At 38.7% G+C, this 16,162-nt stretch overlaps 1 protein-coding gene across 5 annotated transcripts in view; it reads right to left on the reverse strand.

Annotated features, from left to right (window-relative positions):
• GTF2E1 (general transcription factor IIE subunit 1) overlaps positions 1 to 16,162 on the reverse strand; it is a 48,258-nt gene that overhangs the window by 13,315 nt on the left and 18,781 nt on the right. For all 5 annotated transcript variants that reach the window (XM_060198302.1, XM_060198301.1, XM_060198305.1 and 2 more), the window contains one exon: positions 3,956 to 4,157. In XM_060198302.1, coding sequence (XP_060054285.1) covers positions 3,956 to 4,157 — 202 coding nt within the window. The remainder of the gene's footprint in view (positions 1 to 3,955; positions 4,158 to 16,162) is intronic.

Raw genomic sequence — 16,162 nt, forward strand, 5'->3', positions numbered from 1 at the left:
TTTTAAAATTCTTTTTATTTCAGGTAGAGAGGAAGACACATCATAGCATCATAGTTTCCCCTAGTGCCATGGGGCTTCCATTTGAAACCAGGATTCAAACATAAGCTGTACACTTGGTAAGGTATGTGCCAAGTGGGTTGAGTCATCCTATAGCCTCTAAAATCTTGATTTTTTTTCTTAAAGATTTTTTTTATTGTTTCTAGCCTGGCCCCTATCTTACTAGAGGTTGTTTTGGTGCTTTGGCATCCTTCCCTTTCCTCTTCTGTCTCCCTATCTCTATCTATTTGAAAAAGTTGAACCAAAGCTGTGGAGCCTCCATGGCAGGAAAAAACCAGCTATTAATTTCAGAGAGAGAAACCAGAGCACAGCTGAGTTCTGGCACATGGAAGTGCTGGGGACTGAATCTAAGGCCTCGGATATGCAAGTTCTGTGTTCTAATGTTCCCTACCTCCCTGGTCTCCTTTTAAAGTGAGATACAATAATGAGTAACTCGTCTTTCTATTGCCTTCTATTTCTGCATTTTCTTTCTTTCTTTCTTTTGAAGACTTACTAATGAGAGAGAGAGAGAGAGAGAGAGAGAATAAATGAATCAGAGCATCATTCTGGTACATGCAATGCTGGGACATCAACCTCAGGACCCCAATGCTTGAGAAGTCACTATGCTACCTCCTGTGCTGATCTTTGTGCATAATCAAATGCTAGTTCTGCACTATTTATGCTTGTCTCAAATTAATCCTTATCTGTCCTGAGTCCTTTTCTTTCTATCTTCTCTACCTGTTCTGTTGTCTTCAAAAAGCTGTGTTGCTGCCTTTACTGAGGTATAAACTAGCTTTCTAAATTGTAGTCTCTAAAAAATCATCCCTCTCCTCTCAGCCTGACCTTTGTGTTTCTCTGCCCATTCTATACTGAGCTTTCCTTTGCTCATCCAATAGTCTCCTTGTGTTGAACTTACTCCATATGCCTGTCTGCCCCAACGGGTGTCATCCTGAGTTAGTCATATGTTCTTTTTGTTTTCCTCCACCCACTCAACATTCTCTTTCCTTCATCTAGACTCTTAGAAGATCTATTCATTCTTTCTCAAAGTACTCTGTTTCTCCCTATATATAATCTTGAACATATAGTTTTCCTATACTGGCTAACTTTAGCATTAGCTTTGAAAACTACTTCTGATAATTTAGCTCTTTGAATAGAAAAAAACTGTATCAGTAGAGAAAAAATAGTGAATTAAATAAATGTTAGCATAATATTTGATTTTGTCGCAGGGGCTTTACCTCCCAGGACTGTCTTTTCCAGACAGAGATACAGAAAGGGGGAAAAAACAGCATATCACTCAAACTTCCTCCACAGTGCAATAAGGGCTAGGCTCAAACCTGAGCTATGTGCATGAAAAAGCAGGCACTCTCCCAGGTATAGCAAAAGACTTAAAAGCACCCTTGTTTTTAGTACTCTATTACACAAACAAAATTTGTTTTATACTAGTTTAAGGTGGGAAAGATTTGACCACAAGTGAAAGAAATTTTTAAATTGGGAGTAAAACTAGTTTTATTTTAATTAACTCTATTTTGTGTACTACCTTTATTACAGTTACTGACAAATCTAAATCACTAGCAAATATGAAGCTAGACAATCTAGGTAAAAGAGAACTTGGTTCATTCTTTTTGCACATTCAAATTTCTTCTATTGTGGGCATGCGTGTAATTTGCTTAGAGGATAACAAAAATGACTATTTAGTTTCGAATCTTTTATATTAAGGTGTTGGTATGCTTCTAAATTCTGCTTATAAGACCTTCTGTTTTGATCATCACATTAGGTTCGCTTGTATTACTTTCGATGTGGTCTATTTACATAATCTGTTTTATCTGGGTCCCACCCTGCCTGCGGGTTTTGGTTTAATCCCCACTGGTTAGATGGAAGCTTTCTATGTTCTGTTCGAGCTCTTTTTTAACTCCACCCTCTCTCCTAGTCATTTCCTTTCCCTTGTCACTTCCTGTGAAGAGATGCATAAAAGGCGATGTATCTGATTAAAAAATGAGATACTGCTTCCCAGCTCAGCCATGAGTCCCTGCTCGTCTCTCTACCGCCTGTGAAGCTAGCCCAGCCTGGCAAATGGCGCCTTGAACAGGGACTGGCATTAAGAAGTTCTTAGAACTTTTAAATAATAAAATTCTTAGGAATAAAGAAGAAATATATCTTAAAACTACATTGCTTAAGATTTATTTACTAGGGGCCAGGTGGTGGCTTACCTGGTTGAGCACACACGCTACAGTGAGCAAGGACCCAGGTTTAAGCCCCCGGTCCCCACCTGCAGGGGGAAAACTTCACAAGTGGTGAAGCAGGGCTACAGGTGTCTCTCTATCTCCCCATCTATCACCCCCTTCCCTCTCCATTTCTGGCTCTCTATCTAATAAATAAAGATTCAAAAAAATTTTTAAAAAAGATTTATTTACTAACTAAGAGATGATAGCTAAGGGGAGGTCATAGGCATGATGCTGGCAAGGAATTCCATTTAAGAAAGATAGGAAGATTTTAAATATCACCAATGGACTGACTTGCTGAAATCATCCATCGGAGCTCATGCATTACTGACTGACAGTTCTGCACAGTCTCTGGTTTCCGATATAAAGAGAAGTACCAATTTAATTGGTGAAATATCAGTAACTAAACCAATATTTGGTGCTTAAGAGAAAATTAACAATAACTTGTACAAATACACAGCTTTCTAGTTAACTGGATTGTTCTTGGCTACTCAAAAAAAGTTCAATTTGTTCAGAACTGACCCAAACTGGTTGTTAGGTAATCTGAGAACTAGAGAGCACAAAATATCAAAAACTAAATAATTATAAGTTGGACTGGTGGGCTCTAGAAAGGAGAAAGAAAATGGGTAGGAGATTACTCCTTCAACTTTTCAATTATGAATTTTAAAGTAGAATATAAACCACTAAAGCTAAGATTGTCTCTGAAATTCAATTATAGAACACTGACAAAAGCAGGAGGCCACAGTAAAAAGTATTAACTCATAGGTAACACCTAATATTCTTCATACTCATGATGTTGTGTTGAAAACCATGGTAGGCAAAAAATGTGTGGTTGGGGCCAGGTGGTGGTGCAGCTGGTTGAGCACACATGTTACAATGTGTAAGGAACCAGGTTTGAGTCCCGAGTCTCATCTGCAGGAGGAAAGCTTTGCAAGTGGTGAAGCAGGTGTCTTTCTGTCTCTATCACCCCTCCTCTCACAGGTTCTAGCTGCCCTTATCCAATAAATACACAAACAAAACAAATAAATAAATAAATAAAATAAAGAAATGTGTGGTTAAAATTCTTCAATTGAAAAAAAAAAAGGTAAATGCTATATTTCTCAAAGAACTTCAGTCTTCAGACATGAATAGCAAAATTCAAATATCCGCAAGAAGCTAACACCTGGCTGAGTTGCAGCAGGCCCAAGCAAAGTGAGTACTTAAGATCAAACTTGACTAAAGATTTTTGCCTAAGGTGCACGCTGTTATGCATTCACTACAGACAAATTTCACCACAGGCAATAAGTAATGTGGCAGAGCTTAGAATCTATATAATATTCTTCTTTTAATTTCCTGGTAAATTACCTACCCATTCCCAAAGCTCTCCAAAGTATGCAACAAGGGCAGTGAGCACTAGGGAAATAGATCTGGAAGTGCCAACTTGCATGCCTGAGGTCCCAGAAGCCACAGTTTCTATCTGTACCACTACTTTACGCCAGAGCAGAGTGGTGCTCCGGTCTCTCTCTCCCTCACTCTTCACTCATAATTAATTAGTTTTTAATTAGAAAGAAGGAAAAAGAGAACAAAAGGAAAGAAAGAAGGAAGGAAGGGAGGGAGGGAGGGAGGGAGGGAGGGAGGGAGGGAGGAAGGAAGGAAGGAAGGAAGGAAGGAAGCAAGCAAGCCCAAGAATGGTGATCTCAAGAGGAAAGGCCAATACTTACCTCTGTTTCAGAGATGGTATTTCTGTGGGTTCTGGCTCAAGTATCTCATAGGCTAAGTTCACATCCTCTGTCTCCCTTAGCAATTCATAAATGGGCTCAATTTGTTCATTAAACCTTGCCAAAAGTGTGCGAGCATCTTTTTTGGGCATTGCTGATTCATCTTCTTCTACTTCCGTTTGGCAAAAAGTACAACGGAAAGTTCCTACAAAGAAAACAAAAATTTCAGGTAAAGGAAGTAAAATCCTGAGAATAGTCTTTAGCAAACAGTTCATAGAAAGTTTTCAGCAAACTCGAGCTCTACTCCTCTTCCAATGAGTTATATTAAAGCTTTCAAACATACAAAAAAATTGAAAAGAATTTTACAATGAACCACCATTTTCTCACCATTTGTATTCTATAATTAACAATCTGCATATTTATCAGATATCTATCTCTCTAAACATTATTTGATACATTTTAAAGTAATTTCATACACAACTGTAGCACAGCAAAAAAGTTTTTAATCCCAACATTTCTAATATATGTATGTTTATTTTAACTTAAAAGCCAAGTTCTTTCAATTTTGCACTGAAATCTGTTATCTTCTGCCATAGCTTCCTTATACATTTGTGTCTACACTACTGGAAAAAAACAAACACCTAAGACCAATGTTTCTGATCATCCTGTACACCGTCGCCAACTATTTCTTTAAACTTATTAGCTATCTATAGCTAAACAAAATAACCTTCTCACTTCCAAAATTAAATTTAAGTCTTTATTTTTTTCTTACTTCTATAATTTATAACAAAATTGTAGTAATTCCCGAGACACATCTCAGACTTTTTTACTTCTGTCATTTCACTAATTCAGGCCACTAATACTTAACCTGAAACAGCTCTCTAAATCTGATCTCAAAACCTCTAGTTCGCTCTCTCCAATTCCAAGTTTCCTATATAAACGTATTTTAATCTTATCCTCCTGCTGCTTTTACGTTTAACTGGTCACTGGGTTTTTACATCCTAACAATCAAGATCCTGTAAAATTTAGTCCCAAAGCATCAATCCAAACACATTTCAAGCATCTCAGAAGCAATATGTTAGGTATTAATGTTAGTTGTATTTGTAGAGTGCTTTTCAATTCTAAAATGCTTACACAAATACACTTTTTGATCCTTATGCCAATATTCTAACAGCAATGTGAGAACCAAAACTCAGGTAATTTGAAGTCATACAGCCAATAAAATAAACTATTCTATATTGAGTTTACTGAGTTCCTAGTACTGCTAAACACCAGAGGTTATTGTTAATATTAATTTATATTTCTAGAATACATAGGTTCTGCAAGGGTCTGTAACACTGTACTTTAAAGATCATACAGATACTGATTAGTGGAAAGGCAAGATTCAAATTCAAACTAATATGTTGAAATTCAGACTCTCAGACACTTTTTATTAACACTTTTTTTATTCTATCTTGGACCTCCAATTTGGTTCTAATTCCCAACGCCAGGGATATATGTATCCTTCCTTTCTAACTTAATTTACCTGAGGAATTAAAAATACACAGGGCTGGCAAGATAGTTCACCAGGACAATGTTCCTACTTTGTCATGCAAATGATCCAGATTCAAGCCAGGCACCACAACACTGGGGCAATTTTTGATACTATGGTGTCTTTTCCTCTCTACCTCTGTCTCTATCTAAAAGAGCTGGTCTAGAGCAGTGAGGCCTGGTGCTAACCCGCCTCCTACAAAAAGAGAAACCAAGTATTTAACACCTAACACATACTAAGTACTGAGCTTAGAAAGGAAGAAAGAGGAAAGGAGGAAAGGAAGGGAGGGAAGCAGGGGCAGGCAAATGTCTTGCCATGCATGTGGCCCAGGTTCAAGCCCAAGAACCACAAAGGAGTGTGAAGGAACTGGGTGCTTTGATGTCTCCCTTCTTTCTAAAATAAAAGGTATGGAAATGTTGCCCAGTAATGGTGAAATACCCATGGGCAAGACCCAGTGCTGAAACAACAAAAACAGACTAGCCATTTTTGATTTGAAACATGCTAACGCATTCTTTCTTTTTTTTAAATTATTTTTATTTATTCCTTTTTGTTGCCCTTGTTGTTTTATTGTTGTAGCTATTATTATTGTTGTTACTGATGAGGGGAAGAGAAAGACAGACACCTGTAGACCTGCTTCATGGCCTGTAAAGCAACTCCCCTGCAGGTGAGGAGCTGGGAGCTCGAACCGGGATCCTTACACCGGTCCTTGCACTTTGCGCCACCTGCGCTTAACCCACTGTGCTACTGCTCGACTCCCAAGCTAACACATTCTAATCCCTCTTCCCCAATAAGGAACAAACAAACTAGACACCTCTGCATCAACAGAAGTGCTAGCTGCTACTGACTAATATATTTCAAAATAGGTAAGTTCTTTTGTTTAAACATAAACAGCCAACATGTGAACTCTAAAAGGTAAATTCTTTTGTTTATTTTCTGTCTCCAGGGTTATTGCTGGGGCTCCTTGCCTGCACTGTGAATTCACTGCTCATACAGGCTATTTTTCCTTTTGTTGCCCTTGTTGTTTATCATTGTTGTTATTGTTGTCATTATTGTTGGACAGGACAGAGAGAAATGGAGAGAGGAGGGGAAGACAGAGAGGAGAGAAAGGCAGACACCTGCAGACCTGCTTCACCGCTTGTGAAGCGACCCCCCTGCAGGCGGGAAGCCAGGGGCTCAAACTGGGATCCTTACCCCAGTCCTTGTGCTTTTCGCCCTGTGCGTTTAACCCACTGCTCTACCACCTAGCCCCGTAAAATAAATTCTTAATATACCTTTCCGCTGTCCAATGCTACCTCATGTTTTGCAAAGTGTGAAGAGGGAGAGAGGGAGGAAGAGAGAGTGACACACACACACAGAGAGATGGGAAACCCCTTCACAGCAAAGATATAGCCTAGCATTCAGTCTGTGACTTTTTTTTTTTTAATTATTGAACACAGTCTCCCAGATAAACAATTAGCAGAATGAAGGTGAGATGAGGCAAAAACAAGCAAGTCTGAGTATGTTCGAGTAAATGTAAGGTCTCTGAACATCAACCAACCACACACACACACACACACACACACACACACAACATATAACACATGCTGCTTATTTACCAATTATAATGTTAGCATTCCTACTCCTATTCCTATTCCTCTTAACTCCTTAATACAGTTTTCTTTCTTTTTGTTTTTTAAGACACCACAATCAAATAATTACCACAACTTCTTGGCAGTACCCAATCTAGAGAAAACTCCACCACAGATTACCTAATTAAAAATTACCTAATTAAGTGGTCCAGGAGGTAGTGCAGTGATGAAGCTTTGGACTTTCAAGCATGAGATCACATGTGCCAGAGTGATGTCTGGTTCTTTCTCTCTCCTACTATCTATCTCATAAAAAAAAAATTAATTAAAAGTGTGTACAGAATAGTAATACTAGATAGCCCCTGAATCTGCATGGTATTTGCCTTTCTGTGCTTCCAAAAGCATTAATCAAGCTACTTTTGTTTACTATTGTGTTACTAAAAATTATAGTATAATGGCATCAACATAATAATTCTAGTTTAAGTGGACAAAGTTACTGTTCACTGAAGTAAAGTGCACACATCACAGTGCGCAAGGACCAGGTTCAAGCCCTTGTTCCCTACCTGCATGGGAAAGCTTCACAAGTGGTGCAGGGCTGCAGGTATTTCTCTGCCTCTTTCCCTCTATCTTCCCCCCCTTCCTCTCTGTCTCTATCCAATAATAAATAAATAACTTAAAAGATTTTTTTAAAGAAAAAAATTAGAAACAACAACAAAAAACTAGTTCTCTCTTTGTAGTTCTGATGCCTTACACATGTGATTTCACCACTCACAGGCCAGTTTTCTCACTATTTTTACTTCAGATATAGAAAAAGAAACACATACACAAAGCACTGCATCAAAGTTACCCGTGTCATGGTCCTTCTATGTGGTATAATAGTTTGTACCTAGCCTGACCACACAGCAAGAGTATAAACTACCAGGTGAGCTATTCCTTGGCCTGAAGTTAGTTTTTTCTTCATGGGATATAGATATAAAGTTACTTTACTTTAGAAAGCTGAATCCATATTGCCCACTAATCAACAAACTTGATGTTTGATGTCATTACCACCTCCACTAGAAATTTTGATTAGAGTCAACAACATAGATACCATAAAGCAGGTTAGAGTCTCCAAAGAGATTAAGTAGTGAGAAGCAGATAGCCAAAGCATAAACTCCACAAGAAAAACCTTGAGGGAGTCAGGAGGTAGCGCAATGGGTTAAGTAAGTGCAGGTGGAGCAAAGCACAAGGACCTGCATAAGGATCCTGATTCAAGCCCCTGGCTCCCCACCTGCAGGACATTCGCTTCACAAGCGGTAAACATGTCTGCAGGTGTCTATCTTTCTCTCCCCTCTCTCTTTCCCCTTCTCTATCCAATTCTCTGTCCTATCCAACAACAACAACAGCAACAATAACTACAACAATAGGGAATAAATATATTTTTTAAATCCTTGATTGACAAAAAAGGCACAACAGGTTGGCATCATGGTAGCATCTGGAACCTGCTGGCTGAAAAAAAAGAGTTAACATATAAAGCCAAACAAATTGTTGACTAATCATGATCCTAAAGGCTGGAATAGTGCAGATGAAGAGTTGGGGAGTCTCCATTGTGTAGATAGTCATCCTATTTTAATTATATTCCAAAAAGCCCATGACTATACTAGTTTCTATCTATCTTTCTTTCTTTCTTTCTTTCTTTCTTTCTTTCTTTCTTTCTTTCTTTCTTTCTTTCCTCTCTCTCTCTCTCTCTTTCTTTTTCCCTGAGCCTGAAGTCTGAAATGCAGGTAGATCTAAGTTATTGTCTGGGGAGATGATGTCATGGCTGGAAAAAGGACCAGAAAGCTGGATCAGGGAAGAGAGTAGCCCCCAAATATGGGAAAGGTGTATAAATATTGTTGATTGTAAACCCCATCAATTTGATCTGATCTGGGGCCCATATTCAGCTTAGGAGCCTATGTGACCTCTGCATCCATCTAGATCTGAGCTCACATTCTGTGGTCATGAGTAGGAACATTCCAAGCTGCCTCAATATCAGGACCCATCTTCCTCAGGTGGAACACAGAGTATGTTGTCCAGCCTCCCTTCGGAGGATGGAACATTCTCTACCATTGTTGATCCATGTAGAGGGCAAGGTCCTATGGGGGCCCATAAAGGGGTCTATTGTGTTGTTCCTGATAGAGATGACCAGTAACAATGGAGAGAGGGATATATTCGAGGTCTAAGCCCATCACATCTGTTTGGGAATCTCAGGACTCCCCGACTAGGACCCCAGCTGATGGGGTGGCCTGATAGTGACTCAAGAGTCCTCATTAAAGTATGTCAGTCTCTTGCTGTTATTCAGCTTTTGCAGTCCTTGCTTTGATAAGGTTAGCTTTGGAGTGAGGGAACTTGTAATAGGAAGTAGGTAAGGAGGGTATCTAGGTCTAAGTAGACACTATTTCATTATGAACTTTATGGTGTCTTTTTAGGTTTTTCTACTTGCTTGTTGCATATACTGACTCATTGCAGACTATTGTGCACTTTTGCTTTCATGTATATGTTTTGCCCTAATTTATGGATACATGTGAACATATGCCCTATCTCATGGGGCCTGGTCTATATCTAAGTTTTGGGACTTTGTTAGGAAGTGAACCACCAGAAATGCTAACATGATGCCAACCGGACTTCCGTGGACAGACAACGCCACCAATGTGTCCTGGAGCCCCACTTCCCCAGAATCCTGCCCCACTAAGGAAAGAGAGAGACAGACTGGGAGTATGGATCTACCTGCCAATGCCCATGTTCAGTGGGGAAGCAATTACAGAAACCAGACCTTCCACCTTCTGCACCCCATGATGACCCTGGGTCTATACTCCCATAGGGTTAAAGAACAGAAGAGCTATGGGGGAGGAGGGGATGGGATACAGAGTTCTGGTCGTGGGAATTGTGTGGAGTTGTACCCCTCTTATCCTATGGTTTTGTCAGTGTTTCCTTTTTATAAATAAAAATTTTTAAAAATATATTTAGAATATATAATAAACTCACAACTTAAAAATAAGAAAAAAATGGCACAACCACAGTCACAAGACCACGTTTTAAGAAATGACATGGTGTTAACTTTTCAAGGTCAGTGAAAACTGAGAACTAGTTTTATATTTAGTAACAAAGGGTGACAAGCAACCTTGTCTAGAGGTTTTACTTAGTATTATATCGTAGGATATTCTCACTATTCCAGACTGCCTCAGTCTCATCAACATAACCCAACATAAAATAAATCATAAAGCAAGAGCTAAAGGACCTCTCGAATGTCTGCTAAGTTGTAGAAATATACTTATTGATGACTGATGAAACGCTTAATTAGAATCTGTCAATGAGAAACTACAGAATACTATAGAAAAAAAGTTACCTGGTTCAGTAGCTTTCAAAATTTATTTTTAAAGGAAGAAATCCCGTTCTTCAGATACATAAACATAAAAGCAAGTGATCTGGTTGAAGTACAGAAAGACAGTTAAGACAAAAGGCAACACTATAATTCTTCCACTGTATGTCTTCAAAGCATTATGAATCATTCTCAATGTCTCAAGTTACCATTGCAGACAAAGCCTTGGTATTCGCTATTCTCAGTCTAGTAAGTTTTTCCTCCAAATAGCTAGTCTCCTATCTTCAGTTCTTAACTCCCAAGTTACCTCAGTAAGGTTTAAATCTCAGCACTATTATATTCTTTCCTGTTGCTTAATATTTGTCACTATCCAACATATTATGCGTTACGATTTATACTTTATTAGCTTAGTTGTCATTAAAATTACAATATTACAATCAATTTTTAAAAGTCCTCTGAAATACCCCCTTTCCATTCCAGAGACAACATACAGTTTAAAGTTAATTTTTATTTATTTATTTATTTATTTATTTATTTATTTTTTCCACCAGGACTGTCACTGGAGCTTGGTACCAGCACTATAAACCCACCAGCTCCCAGTGACCAGTTTTTCCTTTTTGCCCCTATTTTTTATTTGATAGGACAGAGAGAAATTAAAAGGAGGAGACAGACAGGGAGAGAAAGATACCTGCAGACCTGTTCACCATCTGTGAAGCTTCCCCCTGCAGGTGAGGAGTGGGGGCTAGTCCTTGCACATGGTAACATGTGAACTCAACTATGTTGAGCTCTGGCCTGTTTTTCCTTTTAAGTGATTATTATTCTGAGGATGTAATTCTGTGAAATTATGTTAAGTCATCTCTGATTTTGATATTTGATAAGGATGAACTACATTAACAAATGCGTTGATTTTTAAGTCTGTTAAGGTAGTTCACCCTAATAACAGTCCTTCAATTCAAATAAATCATAAAAGTGTTCATGAGGATTTAATAGCACAGAATACAGTCCTAAGGAATCATACAGCATTCATCCAAACAATGCTTTCAAACTTAATTCAGAATAACATTTATGTCAACAATATTTATACACCTTTCCCATATTTGGGAGCTACTCTCTTCCCTGATCCAGCTTTCTGGTCCTTTTTCCAAACAATAACTTGGACCCACCTGCATTTCAGACTTCAGGCTCAGGGGGGAAAAAAAACAAACACTAGTATAGCCATAGGCCCTTTGGAATATAACTAAAATATGCCTACTAGCTATCTACAAAACGGAGACATCCCCCCACCCCCAGCTCTTCATATGAACTTTTCCAGCCTTTAGGTCCATGATTAGTCAACAATTTGTTCGACTTTATATGTAAACTCTCTTTTCAGCTACCAGGTTCTAGCATGATGCCAACCAGACTTCCCTGGACAGACAATCCCACCAATGTGTCCTGGAGTTCCGATTACCAAGTACCCCGCTCCACTAGGGAAAGAGAGAGGCAGGCTGGGAGTATGGATAGACCTGTCAATGCCCATGTTCAGTGGAGAAGCAATTACAGAAGCTGGACCTTCCATCTTCTGCATCCCACAATGACCCTGAGTCCATAATCCCAGAGGGTTAAAGAATAGGAAGCTGGGAGTCGGGCAGTAGCACAGCAGGTCAAGGGCATATGGCGCAAAGCGCAAGGACCTGGCAAGGATCCCAGTTCAAGCCCCCAGCTCCCCACCTGCAGGGGATTTGCTTCACAGGTGAAGCAGGTCTGCAGGTGTCTATCTTTCTCTCCTCTTCTCTGTCTTCCCTTCCTCTCTCCATTTCTCTCTGTCCCATCCAACAAAAACGACATCAACAACAACAGCTACAACAACAATAAAAACAACAAGGGCGGGGGTCGGGCGGTGGCGCAGTGGGTTAAGCGCATGTGGCGCAAAGCGCAGGGAGCCCCGGCTCCCCACCTGCAGAGGAGTCGCTTCACAGGCGGTGAAGCAGGTCTGCAGGTGTCTATCTTTCTCTCCCCTTCTCCGTCTTCCCCTCCTCTCTCCATCTCTCTCTGTCCTATCCAACAACTAATTGCGTCAACAAGGGCAATAATAATAACCACAACGAAGCTACAACAAGGGCAACAAAAGGGGGGAAAAATGGCCTCCAGGAGCGGTGGATTCATGGTGCAGGCACCGAGCCCAGCAATAACCCTGGAGGAGGAAAAAAAAAAAAAAACAAAAACAAGGGCAAAAAGAAAAAAAAAAAAAAGAATAGGAAAGCTATCAAGGGACGGGATGGGATACCGAGTTCTGGTGGTGGGAATTGTGTGGAGTTGTACCCCTTTATCCTATGATTTTGTCAGTGTTTCCTTTTTATAAATAATTAAAAAAAGAATAATAATTAACAAAAATTTTTGGAGCAGAACCCATTTTGCAGGTCTGAAGAAAGACACAAAACCTCTAGGTTGGAAACAAAGATTATTACTCCTGCAATAAAGCTCCCCAAGTCCCAACTTAGGATAACACACAGAGGAGGACTAGATGTCAGCTGTGTTTGTTGTGAGAGAGCTTAAAGAATCGAAATCATTGTTTTATTTTCCTTTTCTTTCTTACTGCTCCAGGACAACTTTTTCAGATATACAGAGAAGAAAAGATATCAGAGCACCAAAGTACCCCTGCGTGCAGTAGGGGATGTGCTTAAACCTGGGTCACACACACAGCAAAGCAGGCATCTTTGTCTGGAGAGGTGATCTATTTCACAGGACCCCCAAATCTTTTATAATGAGCACTTGCCTTTTGCTCTTGAGGGTAGTGTTTTCTTTACTATACTCAACACATGGCAAATTTGGTCTAGAGGAAGACACTTTTTATATATTTATTTATTGAGAGGAGGAGGGAAGGAGAATCAGAGCATATGTGATGTCAAGCATTGAACTTGGGTACATGCTTTATCCACTGTGTCATCTGAACCACTAAGGAGACACTATTTTAATCATATGAAACAGTAATCAAACCAGACCTCTGCTTTAGACAGTAATAAAATCTTTATAGTTCAAGGATACTCACATCCTCAAAAAGACAGTCCAGAAAAATAGCCTGGATTGAGCTTAAAGAAATCATATTGAGATAAGCCAAAAAGAGAAGGATGAATATAGAATGATCTTACTAGGTAGAACTTAAGAAACAGGAACAGAAAGGGAAATACAAAGTAAAATGTGGACTGACTGGCTTGGTGTATTGCACCAAGCAAAGGACTCTGGGAATGGAGATCAGGGAGAGGGGTAGAGAGGGGGGAAGGGGGGGAGGGTTCTAAGGTCCTGGTGTAAAGAAAACCAAGTTGGGGGTGTTTTATAGATACCTATCATGGTGAGACGTGAAATTTTACTCATGTGGCAACAACTACTCTGTAAAACATTGGCATAGCACATTAGAGACTCTTGGAGAATGGTCTCTAAACAACTACCATAAATGACAAACATTAGAAAAGTAAAAGTTAGCCTCGCTCTGAATCTTTTTATCATAAACAATTTGTAAATGAGAACAAACTATCAAAACCTAGCCCGAGTTCAATCAAATAAATCAGTTATCATTAAACTCTCTTTCTTTTAACCCCATCATTGTCACACTTTACCCAAATAAACTTGGTAGACTTCATCTTTCCCTGCTGCCATATTCTTTTATCTGGCTTGAACATTGTCATTTCTTTTTCCTTTCTTTTTGATAGAGGTGGGAAAGAAACAAAGATAAAAAGGAGAGACATCTCAGCACTGTTCCATCACATGTGAAGCTTCCCTACAGCAGGTGGGAAACAAGGTTTGAACCTGTGTGCTCTACTGGGTATGCCACTGCCTAGCCCCAAATTTTCTCATTTCTGTGGCTTGGGTTCACTGTTTCTAATTTTTACTTTCTTGGTTTCGATGTGTGGAAAGGGAAAAATGGCACATAATGCTGAATTTCAATTCCAGTTTTTTTTTTCTTAACTTTTGAGTAATATAGCCTGTTTGTAATGCTTAGTAAAAAGTGCTCCTATTATAAGACTTAGAATAGTTATATTGATTACTTAACAGCAGCTCTCCACTAGAAACACATATTAGTATTCCTTGTAGAACTTTTAAAGTATACACTCCTGGTCTCTACTTCAGACCTACTGAATCAGTATCTCCATAGAGGGGCCATGTGTAAATCAAAATCTCCAGTGATTCTTATGCAAACACATGGTTCAGAATTGGCTTACTGGAAGGCCATCTCAAGTTACTGTTACATGATGAATTACACATTCCTTACTCAACCACCGATCTTCCCTGACAGCTACAACTGAACAAACTGTCCCCATGTACTTATACATTCTAACTTATTTTTTCAGTATGAGACAGGAAGAGAAGACTTCTAACAAATAATCTATTCAGAAAACATTAAGTACCTGTCAAATGCCTAAAATCTACTCAGCTGAGTTTTAATGTATTAGGCTTGTCAGTAGGATTAAAATATATTCAATTGTAGATTAACAGGTATGGAAAGAAAAGGTTATTTTTACAAATAAAGATTGCAAACCTATTATTTTAGAGATTATTTCAGTAGCATATGAATGTCCCAATTCTATAACTCTTATTTTTTTTGTTTATGATAGGAACCAAAGAATTTGATTATGAATTCAAATTCTTCTCTTTCCTATATCATTACTTTCATTTTATTTATTGCTTTCTAATTCTCTTATATACATACAGACGCAAACAAATAACCATGCAGAAAAACATGTAAAAAATTATTGTGGGGCTGGGGAGATAACATAATTGTTACGCAAAAGGGCTTTCATGCTTAAGGCACCATAGGTCCAAGTTCAGTCCCCAGCATCACCATAAACCAGAGCTGAGCAGGTATGTGTGTAACCTATGTCTTTCATCTATTTGCTTTATCATCTGTGACTTTCATATAAGTATTTGGTTTCTATAATAATGGGACTAGGAAACCACAAGGTAAATTCATGTGCGCTTTGTTAAGTTGAGCTTCTTAATCAATGAAATGCCTCTTATCATTTACTTCTAAGGAAGGTTAACAGTCACTCTATAATGAGAAAAGAAATGGAGATCTGTGAGGATGAAGGAGAGGAAAAGTTCTATATAATTTTAACTTCCTCTTCAAATAGGAAATATAAAAACAAATGTGACTAAGGAAGTGGAAAGGAGGAATAAAAGAAAAAACAAAGTTAAAGTCAATGAACTTACCTTTCCACTGCTACACAAAGAAAATTTATTTAAATGTTAGCTAAAGCACTCTACCTGTTTCCAGCATTTTATTCAATGTAACAAACATATCACTCATTTTAATCATATGAGTATTTAGTCAAGGGAACTATGAATATAAAGTCAAAGCAGAAAAAAATATATCTTTAGTTTGACAAAAAAAAAAATGCTTCAGGAATCTGTCATTATTATGGGCAAGGTAGAAGATATTAACAGTCCAACTCCAAACAATTAAGATATATATAGTCCAAGATCCCCCCCTTGTTTTTTCACTCTAGTACACCATACATAGGCCATCAGTTAATGCCCAGGTTTCACTGTCAAATATTAGACAAGGCCTAGCTGCAACCAGAAAAGTCATTCTCCTGCTCCCTGTTCCCAACAAAGACAACAAACAACAACAATAACAACAACAAAAGCTGAAAACAATCATTTTGTAGGAGCTATTCTGCTGCACAATCCTTATGGCAGCCCAAGGAAACAGAGGATCAAATGTCTGGTGCTGCAGTCTTCAGCCAAGCACAAGGGGCTTGATGTTCCAAAGACTTCCCCAAGTTTACACAATGAAATAAGTA

The sequence above is a fragment of the Erinaceus europaeus genome, chromosome 9 (assembly GCF_950295315.1).
Source record: "Erinaceus europaeus chromosome 9, mEriEur2.1, whole genome shotgun sequence".
NCBI lineage: Eukaryota > Metazoa > Chordata > Mammalia > Eulipotyphla > Erinaceidae > Erinaceus > Erinaceus europaeus.